The 12,318-nt window shown below is 54.0% G+C and overlaps 1 protein-coding gene across 2 annotated transcripts in view; it reads left to right on the forward strand.

Moving 5' to 3' along the window:
* The first annotated feature begins 788 nt into the window (after nt 1-788).
* MTMR12 (myotubularin related protein 12) overlaps nt 789-12,318 on the forward strand; it is a 92,820-nt gene continuing 81,290 nt past the window's right edge. For both annotated transcript variants that reach the window (XM_068251256.1, XM_068251257.1), the window contains exons 1-2: nt 789-829; nt 1,620-1,729. In XM_068251256.1, the coding sequence (XP_068107357.1) occupies nt 1,655-1,729 (75 nt within the window). In that variant the 5' untranslated portion in view covers nt 789-829; nt 1,620-1,654. The remainder of the gene's footprint in view (nt 830-1,619; nt 1,730-12,318) is intronic.

Here is a 12,318-nt window from a genome sequence, read left to right on the forward strand (position 1 = left end):
TCATGTCACATGCGCCTCAGGTACACTTTAAAGCCAATAAAGATACCAGGGACAGAAAGTGAGAGAAAACCTCCCCAACTTGTTCACATTCAGTAAAGAAATATACTGATACAGTCATCCCCTTTTCTTGAGTAAGCCAGCCATGTCATCAAGCAATAGTCTCATGATTTGTACAGCTCATCAGAGAAGAATAATAGGAGTGGAGATGCTGTCATCACTGCAGCATATACAGAGCATATAATATGACTGTGTAGCTAGCTCATATGCTGTAGTAAAGCTCCACTGGCTGCTCTTCCAGCACGCTGCACATCTGTAATACAGATAGTCAGACACACCACTGACAGATGTCACACCTCCTGACAAGCCTCAAGCCCCACCCCCTCCAGTCAAGAAGCTCCTAGCCAATCAGGAGCGACACAGCTAAACTACAGACACAGTGACAGCAGTGACAAATAACACTCCTCCTGAGGCGACCCTCCAATTAGGAACTGCCCCTAGCCAATCAAGAGCGACACATCTATACTACAGACACACTAGTGACAGTCTGTCACACCTCGTGACACGCCTGTAGCCCCGCCCCCTACAGTCAGTAGCCGCCTAACCAATCAGGAGCGACATCCTGACCACTGAGGGAAGCAAAACAGAAAACATTCCAAATGCAAGGCCAAGAAAACTGGCCAATCGGATGCCGCTTCCTGGCGCGCGTCCGAGAAAGTAAAGGGAAGCTCGTGCTCCCCGCCCCTCTGCTTGTGGGGAACTGACAGCCAATAGCAGCGGGAGGGGGCGTGGTTGTGTAACCACCGGGCGTTCAGGATTCAGGAGGGAGCGCCTGGCAGATAGAGATGGGAAGTTCGGATCTTTTCAATGATCCGGATGATTCGAATCGGATCATTGAAGAGATCCGGATCTTTGATCCGAATCTCGGATCATTTTACTACCGGAAGCATTCGGGGGTATAATGAACAGCAGGACAGGTCTGTGGACAGGAGAAGGGGAGGGAGTGGACACACAGAGAAGGGGAGAAGATGGACAGAGGGCAGGGAGTGGACAGAGAAGGGACGAGCAGAGAGCAGAAATGTTTGCACGTAATACCCACATGCTGAAGTCATATGCTTTACATATATTTCACCTATATGCTCATCTGTACACTTTGAAAGAAAAGGTCGCACAGTGAAAGAAAGCATTCCCAGAAGATAAGTGCAGCTGTTTAGTGCCGAGTGCAGGAGGATTATATTGCCTTTCAATCACAGTGCCTGCAAAGTTACTGAGCTGTGCTGAGCCAAAAGCTTCCCATGTGATCACTGTGCAGCACTACGGAACAGCCAGCCTATAATGAGCAGCACATTGCAGCCAGTATGTGTGCTCTACACATATCTGGCAGTGGCACCCATGTCCCCTCTCTCTCATCTACCTGTCTCCCTGCAAGGCTGCCTCCCATCCAACAGAGCAATCCCTCTGTGTTCTGCTTCCAGGACCCCGCTGCCCGCTGAGAGGGGGCGTGTCGCTCCTGGCCCCGCCCCTTTTGCGATCCGAATCACTCATTTTGATGATTCGGATGATCGACTCATAAAATAGATTCGGATCAAAGATCCGAATCGTTCATGATCCGGACAACACTACTGGCAGAGAGCAGAGCGGTGCACTGGTCGGGGTCATGCTGGGGATCGGAGCCGGAGGGGCGGCCAAGTCCCCCAAGCAGCCGTCCTTCGTTTCTTACCTGACTCCCGAGGTGAGTGACTGTGGGGCGGAGTGTGAGGGAGGAGAGGTCTCTGCCTGCACCGTGCTGCCGGTACACCACCATCCCCTCCTGCCTGTGTGTATTACCTTCATCACCCCTTCCCTGCTCCTACCTCCTGCCCTCATCACCCCTTCCCTGCTCCAACCTCCTGCTCTCATCATCAACCCCCCCTATCTGTACCCCTGCTCTCATCATCACCCTCTCTCTCTGTGCCTCCTGCCCTCATCATCACCCCCTCTCTCTGTGCCTCCTGCCCTCATCATCACCCCTTCTCTCTGTGCCTACTGCCCTCATCATCACCCCTCTCTCTGTGCCTCCTGCCCTCATCATCACCCCCTCTCTCTGTGCCTCCTGCCCTCATCATCACCCCTTCTCTCTGTGCCTACTGCCCTCATCATCACCCCTCTCTCTGTGCCTACTGCCCTCATCATCACCCCCTCTCTCTGTGCCTCCTGCCCTCATCATCACCCCTTCTCTCTGTGCCTACTGCCCTCATCATCACCCCTCTCTCTGTGCCTCCTGCCCTCATCATCACCCCCTCTCTCTGTACCTCCTGCCCTCATCATCACCCCTCTCTCTGTACCTCCTGCCCTCATCATCACCCCTCTCTCTGTACCTCCTGCCCTCATCATCACCCCTCTCTCTGTACCTCCTGCCCTCATCATCACCCCTCTCTCTGTACCTCCTGCCCTCATCATCACCCCCTCTCTTTGTACCTCCTGCCCTCATCATCACCCCCTCTCTGTACCTCCTGCCCTCATCATCACCCCTCTCTCTGTACCTCCTGCCCTCATCATCACCCCCTCTCTGTACCTCCTGCCCTCATCATCACCCCTCTCTCTGTACCTCCTGCCCTCATCATCACCCCCTCTCTCTGTACCTCCTGCCCTCATCATCACCCCTCTCTCTGTACCTCCTGCCCTCATCATCACCCCCTCTCTCTGTACCTCCTGCCCTCATCATCACCCCTCTCTCTGTACCTCCTGCCCTCATCATCACCCCTCTCTCTGTACCTCCTGCCCTCATCATCACCCCTCTCTCTGTACCTCCTGCCCTCATCATCACCCCTCTCTCTGTACCTCCTGCCCTCATCATCACCCCTCTCTCTGTACCTCCTGCCCTCATCATCACCCCTCTCTCTGTACCTCCTGCCCTCATCATCACCCCTCTCTCTGTACCTCCTGCCCTCATCATCACCCCATCTCTCTGTACCTCCTGCTCTCATCATCACCCCCTCTCTCTGTACCTCCTGCTCTCATCATCACCCCTCTCTCTGTACGTCCTGCCCTCATCATCACCCCCTCTCTCTGTGCCTCCTGCCCTCATCATCACCCCCTCTCTCTGTGCCTCCTGCCCTCATCATCACCCCCTCTCTCTGTGCCTCCTGCCCTCATCATCACCCCCTCTCTCTGTGCCTCCTGCCCTCATCATCACCCCTCTCTCTGTGCCTCCTGCCCTCATCATCACCCCTCTCTCTGTACCTCCTGCCCTCATCATCACCCCTCTCTCTGTACCTCCTGCCCTCATCATCACCCCTCTCTCTGTGCCTCCTGCTCTCATCATCACCCCCTCACTCTGTGCCTCCTGCTCTCATCATCACCCCCTCTCTCTGTGCTCCCTGCCCACATCATCAACCCCTCTCTCTGTACCCTCTGCCCTCATCATCACTTCCTCTCTCTGTACCTCCTGCCCTCATCATCACTTCCTCTCTCTGTACCTCCTGCCCTCATCATCACTTCCTCTCTCTGTACCTCCTGCCCTCTTCATCACTTCCTCTCTCTGTACCTCCTGCCCTCATCATCACTTCCTCTCTCTGTACCTCCTGCCCTCATCATCACTTCCTCTCTCTGTACCTCCTGCCCTCATCATCACTTTCTCTCTCTGTACCTCCTGCCCTCATCATCACTTCCTCTCTGTACCTCCTGCCCTCATCATCACTTCCTCTCTGTACCTCCTGCCCTCATCATCACTTCCTCTCTGTACCTCTTGCCCTCATTGTCACCCCTCTCTGTACCTCTTGCCCTTATCGTCACCCCTCTGTCTGTACCTCCTGCCCTCATCGTTACCCCCTCCTCTCTGTACCTCCTGCCCTCATCGTTACCCCCTCCTGTCTGTACCTCCTGCCCTCATCGTTACCCTCTCTTGTCTGTACCTCCTGCCCTCATCGTTACCCCATCTTGTCTGTACCTCCTGCCCTCGTTGTTACCCCATCTTGTCTGTACCTCCTGCCCTCATCGTTACCCCCTCTTGTCTGTACCTCCTGCCCTCATCGTTACCCCCTCTTGTCTGTACCTCCTGCCCTCATCGTTACCCCCTCTTGTCTGTACCTCCTGCCCTCATCGTTACCCTCTCTTGTCTGTACCTCCTGCCCTCATCGTTACCCTCTCTTGTCTGTACCTCCTGCCCTCATCGTTACCCTCTCTTGTCTGTACCTCCTGCCCTCATCGTTACCCTCTCTTGTCTGTACCTCCTGCCCTCATCGTTACCCTCTCTTGTCTGTACCTCCTGCCCTCATCGTTACCCTCTCTTGTCTGTACCTCCTGCCCTCATCGTTACCCTCTCTTGTCTGTACCTCCTGCCCTCATCGTTACCCTCTCTTGTCTGTACCTCCTGCCCTCATCGATACCCTCTCTTGTCTGTACCTCCTGCCCTCATCGTTACCCTCTCTTGTCTGTACCTCCTGCCCTCATCGTTACCCTCTTGTCTGTACCTCCTGCCCTCATCGTTACCCTCTCTTGTCTGTACCTCCTGCCCTCATCGTTACCCTCTCTTGTCTGTACCTCCTGCCCTCATCGTTACCCTCTCTTGTCTGTACCTCCTGCCCTCATCGTTACCCTCTCTTGTCTGTACCTCCTGCCCTCATCATCACCCCTTTCTCTGTACCTCCTGCCCTCATCATCACCCCTTTCTCTGTACCTCCTGCCCTCATCATCACCCCTTTCTCTGTACCTCCTGCCCTCATCATCACCCCTTTCTCTGTACCTCCTGCCCTCATCATCACCCCTTTCTCTGTACCTCCTGCCCTCATCATCACCCCTTTCTCTGTACCTCCTGCCCTCATCATCACCCCTTTCTCTGTACCTCCTGCCCTCATCATCACCCCTTTCTCTGTACCTCCTGCCCTCATCATCACCCCTTTCTCTGTACCTCCTGCCCTCATCATCACCCCTTTCTCTGTACCTCCTGCCCTCATCATCACCCCTTTCTCTGTACCTCCTGCCTTCATCATCACCCCTTTCTCTGTACCTCCTGTCCTCATCATCACCCCTTTCTCTGTACCTCCTGCTCTCATCCTCATCCCCTCTCTCTGTACCTCCTGCTCTTAACATTATCATCTCCCCCTTCCCTGTACCTTCTCCCTTTTTTGTTGCCACAGTCTCCTTTTCTGTACCTGCTCCCCTGTCTGGTGCCGCTACCTTTCCTGTACCTGCTCCCCTGTCTGGTGCCGCTACCTGCCCTGTACCTGCTCCCCTGTCTGGTGCCGCTACCTGCCCTGTACCTGCTCCCCTGTCTGGTGCCGCTACCTGCCCTGTACCTGCTCCCCTGTCTGGGGCCGCTACCTGCCCTGTACCTGCTCCCCTGTCTGGGGCCGCTACCTTCCCTGTACCTGCTCCCCTGTCTGGGGCCGCTACCTTCCCTGTACCTGCTCCCCTGTCTGGGGCCGCTACCTTCCCTGTACCTGCTCCCCTGTCTGGGGCCGCTACCTTCCCTGTACCTGCTCCCCTGTCTGGGGCCGCTACCTGCCCTGTACCTGCTCCCCTGTCTGGTGCCGCTACCTGCCCTGTACCTGCTCCCCTGTCTGGTGCCGCTACCTGCCCTGTACCTGCTCCCCTGTCTGGTGCCGCTACCTGCCCTGTACCTGCTCCCCTGTCTGGTGCCGCTACCTGCCCTGTACCTGCTCCCCTGTCTGGTGCCGCTACCTGCCCTGTACCTGCTCCCCTGTCTGGTGCCGCTACCTGCCCTGTACCTGCTCCCCTGTCTGGTGCCGCTACCTGCCCTGTACCTGCTCCCCTGTCTGGTGCCGCTACCTGCCCTGTACCTGCTCCCCTGTCTGGTGCCGCTACCTTCCCTGTACCTGCTCCCCTGTCTGGGGCCGCTACCTTCCCTGTACCTGCTCCCCTGTCTGGGTCCGCTACCTTCCCTGTACCTGCTCCCCTGTCTGGGGCCGCTACCTTCCCTGTACCTGCTCCCCTGTCTGGGGCCGCTACCTGCCCTGTACCTGCTCCCCTGTCTGGTGCCGCTACCTGCCCTGTACCTGCTCCCCTGTCTGGTGCCGCTACCTTCCCTGTACCTGCTCCCCTGTCTGGGGCCGCTACCTTCCCTGTACCTGCTCCCCTGTCTGGGGCCGCTACCTTCCCTGTACCTGCTCCCCTGTCTGGGGCCGCTACCTTCCCTGTACCTGCTCCCCTGTCTGGTGCCGCTACCTTCCCTGTACCTGCTCCCCTGTCTGGTGCCGCTACCTTCCCTGTACCTGCTCCCCTGTCTGGTGCCGCTACCTTCCCTGTACCTGCTCCCCTGTCTGGTGCCGCTACCTGCCCTGTACCTGCTCCCCTGTCTGGTGCCGCTACCTGCCCTGTACCTGCTCCCCTGTCTGGTGCCGCTACCTGCCCTGTACCTGCTCCCCTGTCTGGTGCCATTATCACATCCTTCTCTGTTGCTACCCTATCTGATGTTATCATCACTTCATTTCCTGTGCCAGCTGTCCTACTTGTTGCCACCATCACCCCCTTCTCTGTATCTGCTGCCCTCACCTTCTGCCTCATACCTGTTACTCTAACCCTTTGCCACCTTCATTCCCTTCTCTGTACTCGCTGCCCTAATTGGTAATATGTGTACTTTTAAGTAACTCTGATTGCCATGGTCCAAGCTTTCATAGTTAAGCAGAAAATTCAGGTTCTGTGGACCTGAGATGTCAGTTGCTGGATCTAATGATTTTCTGCCACATCAGGATGCAAACAGATATAAACAAATGTTAAGATAACTTAAGTACCAGCGGTTTCTGCCCCCTTAAAGGAGTTATCAGGGATTTTTATAGAAAATAAACACAACTTACCGGGGGCTTCCTCCAGCCCCAAGCTCCCAGGACCTCCCTTGCCGCAGCTCTGCCTTGAGCCGTACGACGGAGCTCCGACCCGGTCCCCGGCGATGACGTCAGAGCGACCTCCAGCAGTCCACTCCGGCCCACGTGGCGGTGATTGACAGCGCCGCTCACGCAGACGCAGTACAGAGCGACATCATCGCTGGGGACCGGGTCGGAGCTCCGGCGGACGGCTGAAGGCAGAGCTGCGGCGAGGGAGGTCCTGGGAGCTTGGGGCTGGAGGAAGCCCCCGGTAAGTAGCGTTTATTTTCTATAAAAATCCCTGATAACTCCTTTAAGGACCGGAGACCGCTGGTACAAGAAACGGCAGAATAACGCCGAATACTGGCGAATCGCCGCACATACCCACCGCTATCGCCGTCCATACCGGAACCTCAGCCACCCACACTGCCGTCTCTATGATGGCAGAGTTCCTGTGAGCCGGTCAGGAGCCGCTTTTATTGGCTCCTGACCCTGCCTATCAATGTAAGCCAATGGGAGCCGCTTACATTGATAGACAGGATCAGGAGCCAATGAAATTGGCTGCTGACCTGCTCACAGGGCTCTGCCGCTATAGAGACGGCAGAGCAAGTGAACTGTGGTGAGATTGTTGGGAACGACGAAAGCGGCGAGAACACGTTGCGTCGGTGTATTGAAATCTACGCCCTGGCAGCCAGCCATCAAAACGGGGCATAGATTTCAATTAGCGTGGCCCTTAAGTAGTTAATGAAGGAGTGCAGCTGCAGTATATACTCGCATATAAGCAGAGGTACCCACGTTTCCCCCAGAAACCAGGAAACCGTGAATGACTCATGTATAAGCCCCCTCCACAGTAGCCATATGTGCCCCCAGTACAAGTCAGCCCCCTTCCCTATAGCCAGATGTACCCCAAGGATGATGCAGCTGTGTCTCAAGCTGCCATTAGAGGGCATCATAGATATGAGTCACACCGATTGCCACACAGGAAGATCATTGCACCGCTAACACGTTGCTTGCATGCTCCGCTCCATTGAGACACAGGTAGTCTTAAGCAGTGCACTCTGCACTCCATGTTGTAGGGGATAGGGGGCATGGACACAGCAGGGAGCCAGTACAGGATCACTAGTGCACGATCCTTACACTCCTCTGCCAGTAACAAAACCTGCTCCACCATCCGTTCTGCTCCACTGACTCGCGTAACACTGGTAATGAGGGCATACAGCATACCGAACAATAATACAGCAGTACAGCACTGTCTTAGCGCAAGAGAGAGACAAGAGGCCAGACTGTGTATCCCAAAGGTGGGTACACACATCAGATAAAAGTATTTGGAAAATCAAAGATCACAGTCCAAATGTACCCCCTTCCATGTAGTATGCGAGCCATACCTACACAGTCTATTCTGTGGAGCTGAACTCCCCATCAGATAAAAATCTTTGCAAGATGCTGCACACAAAGATGCTGTACACATGCAACAGATCAGTATCTGCAAAAGATCAGTTCCTGCAAAATGCATTCATAGGCCCAGTGTACACCAAAACCGCTAGCAGATCCGCAATACGCTAGTGGTTTTGGGAGCTGATTTCAGAGCGATTCTAGGTATGTTTAGAGAGGTTTTCTAAACATACCTAGCGGTTTTGGGTGCGTTTTTGTGTAGCAGATTACACATATTGTTACAGTAAAAGCTGTTACTGAACAGCTACTGTAACAAAAATGCATGGCAAACCGCTCTGAAGTAGCGTTTTTCAGAGCGGTTTGCGGTTTTCCTATAATTTACATTGAGGACGAAACGCTTCCGAAATCCGCAAACGCGCAGCAGGAGGCGCGTTTGTGGCTTGGCAAAAACCGCAAACCGCCGGTGTGCACCATCCCATTGCAATACATTAGACAAGCGTTTTTATAGGCGGATGCGGCCGGCGGATCGCTCCAAAAACCGCTCGGTGTGCACTGGGCCATAGTCTATGATATCTGCAGATCCTCATACACACCTTGTTAAACAGACATTCATCTGCAGATCTGACAATCATCTGCAGATGTAAAGATCCATCCTGATGGATCTGATCTGCAGATAAATATCCGTTAAACAAGGTGTGTACGAGATCTGCAGATATCATACACTATGAAAGCGATTTGCAGGAACTGATCTTTTGCAGATACTGATCTGTTGCATGTGTACAGCATCTTTGTGTACATAATCTTGCAAAGATTTTTATCTGATGGGGAGTTCAGCTCAATAGAATAGACTGTGCAGAGTATGGCTGTCATACTACATGGAAGGGAGTAATTTTGGTCTGTGATCTTTGATTTTCCAAAGACTTTTATCTGATGTGTGTACCCACCTTTGGGATACGCAGTCTGGCCTCTTGTCCCTCTCTTGCGCTATGACAGTGCTGTACTGCTGTTTTATTGTTTGGTATGCTGAATGACCTCATTACCAGTGTAGCACAGAGCAATGTTCCAGCTGCAGTCGCCCTTATGAAATTGCGTGAGCTCTTACTAAAGACAGAGACCTGTAATTTATCAGCTTTGTAGCCGGGTTTATTAAATCGCTCCAGGCTTATTGCATTGTTTTGGAAACCGCCTGGTAACCAAACACTGAGAGACCTTGTTTTGAAAGGAAACGAAGACTTTCACAATTCAATTTCTATATATTTATTTATTTTATTAGTGCACACAATACACCCTGCATCAAGTGCACATAAAACCACTGGTGTTCAAAGAACAAAACCAATAAAACATGAATGTCACACGAAAACATAACGCAATGAATATTTACTGGCTGAAATGGGCAACACACCTGAGACTGACTTAACGAACCCCTGGGGTTCTATCCAACACAGGTTAAAGAACACCTGAACTGGGGAGGATATGGAGGCTGCCATATTTCTTTTGAAGCTTTTTTTTTAAACTTGCCTTGCAAGTGTGCCTTGCATTACCCTGTTTTGGCGATCAGTGACGGAACGACAATGCAAGACAGTGGGGCCTAGCACACTTACTGCGTTGCACCGTAGGGCTGAAGATCTATAGTTTGTCGACCGAAATCGTGATTTAGGACAAGAGGATCACAAGATAGTCAAAGCTGCTGGTTTTATAACCTCCTCAGCGACAGCGGGCAGTCGGTGCTGTTACTCACCATGCTTCTCGCCCATGGAGATCGCACCACCAGCTCCGGTCTCACCTGTCCACGGTACTAGGGCGTGCGGCTTGATGAGGTCATAAAGCTGCACCCCGGTACTGTAGACTGTGAGGACCGTACTGCGATCTGCATGGGTGAGGCATGGTGAGTAACCATATCGGCTGCCAGTTATTGCTGCAGAAGGAGGCAGGGAGAGAGGGGGGGGAGCTGCTGCTTTGGGAGAATCGTACTGTGACACCTATTCTGGCTAACCTGTACTGCGGCACCTATACTGGCTAACCTGTACTGCGACACCTATACTGGCTAACCTGTACTGCGACACCTATACTGGCTAACCTGTACTGTGGCACCTATACTGGCTAACCTGTACTGTGGCACCTATACTGGCTAACCTGTACTGTGGCACCTATACTGGCTAACCTGTACTGTGGCACCTATACTGGCTAACCTGTACTGTGGCACCTATACTGGCTAACCTGTACTGTGGCACCTATACTGGCTAACCTGTACTGTGGCACCTATACTGGCTAACCTGTACTGTGGCACCTATACTGGCTAACCTGTACTGTGGCACCTATACTGGCTAACCTGTACTGTGGCACCTATACTGGCTAACCTGTACTGTGGCACCTATACTGGCTAACCCGTGCTGTGGCACCTATACTGGCTAACCCGTGCTGTGGCACCTATACTGGCTAACCCGTGCTGTGGCACCTATACTGGCTAACCTGTACTGCGGCACCTATACTGGCTAACCTGTACTGTGGCACCTATACTGGCTAACCCGTGCTGCGGCACCTATACTGGCTAACCTGTGCTGCGGCTCCTATACTGGCTAACCTGTGCTGCGGCTCCTATACTGGCTAACCTGTGCTGCGGCTCCTATACTGGCTAACCTGTGCTGCGGCTCCTATACTGGCTAACCTGTGCTGCGGCTCCTATACTGGCTAACCTGTGCTGCGGCTCCTATACTGGCTAACCTGTGCTGCGGCTCCTATACTGGCTAACCTGTGCTGCGGCTCCTATACTGGCTAACCTGTGCTGCGGCTCCTATACTGGCTAACCTGTGCTGCGGCTCCTATACTGGCTAACCTGTGCTGCGGCTCCTATACTGGCTAACCTGTGCTGCGGCACCTATACTGGCTAACCTGCTAACCTGTCCTGTGGCACCAATACTTGTTAACCTGTCCTGTGGCACCTATAGCTGGCTAACCTTAACTGGCGGCACCTATACTTGGCTACCTATACTGTGGGCACTCATACTCGCCATCGGTGTGCTGATCTATCATGTATCGAAAATCGTGAATCAAAGTCACAGTATCTGACAGAAAAATCTCAATTCACCTATATTCACCTATACTGGCTAACCTGTACTGTGGCACCTATACTGGCTAACCTGTACTGTGGCACCTATACTGGCTAACCTGTACTGTGGCACCTTTACTGGCTAACCTGTACTGTGGCACCTATACTGGCCAACCTGTACTGTGGCACCTATACTGGCCAACCTGTACTGTGGCACCTATACTGGCCAACCTTAACTGCGGCACCTATACTGGCCAACCTTAACTGCGGCACCTATACTGGCTAACCCGTACTGCGGCACCTATACTGGCTAACCCGTACTGCGGCACCTATACTGGCTAACCCGTACTGCGGCACCTATACTGGCTAACCCGTACTGCGGCACCTATACTGGCTAACCCGTACTGCGGCACCTATACTGGCTAACCCGTACTGCGGCACCTATACTGGCTAACCCGTACTGCGGCACCTATACTGGCTAACCCATGCTGCGACACCTACCTATACTGGCCAACCCGTGCTGCGGCACCTATACTGGCTAACCCGTGCTGCGGCACCCATACTGGCTAACCCGTGCTGCGGCACCCATACTGGCTAACCCGTGCTGCGGCACCCATACTGGCTAACCCGTGCTGCGGCACCCATACTGGCTAACCCGTGCTGCGGCACCCATACTGGCTAACCCGTGCTGCGGCACCCATACTGGCTAACCCGTGCTGCGGCACCCATACTGGCTAACCAGTGCTGCGGCACCCATACTGGCTAACCCGTGCTGCGGCACCCATACTGGCTAACCCGTGCTGCGGCACCCATACTGGCTAACCCGTGCTGCGGCACCCATACTGGCTAACCCGTGCTGCGGCACCCATACTGGCTAACCCGTGCTGCGGCACCCATACTGGCTAACCCGTGCTGCGGCACCCATACTGGCTAACCCGTGCTGCGGCACCCATACTGGCTAACCCGTGCTGCGGCACCCATACTGGCTAACCCGTGCTGCGGCACCCATACTGGCTAACCCGTGCTGCGGCACCCATACTGGCTAACCCGTGCTGCGGCACCCATACTGGCTAACCCGTGCTG

Source organism: Hyperolius riggenbachi, chromosome 1 (assembly GCF_040937935.1).
Source record: "Hyperolius riggenbachi isolate aHypRig1 chromosome 1, aHypRig1.pri, whole genome shotgun sequence".
In the NCBI taxonomy this organism is placed as follows: domain Eukaryota; kingdom Metazoa; phylum Chordata; class Amphibia; order Anura; family Hyperoliidae; genus Hyperolius; species Hyperolius riggenbachi.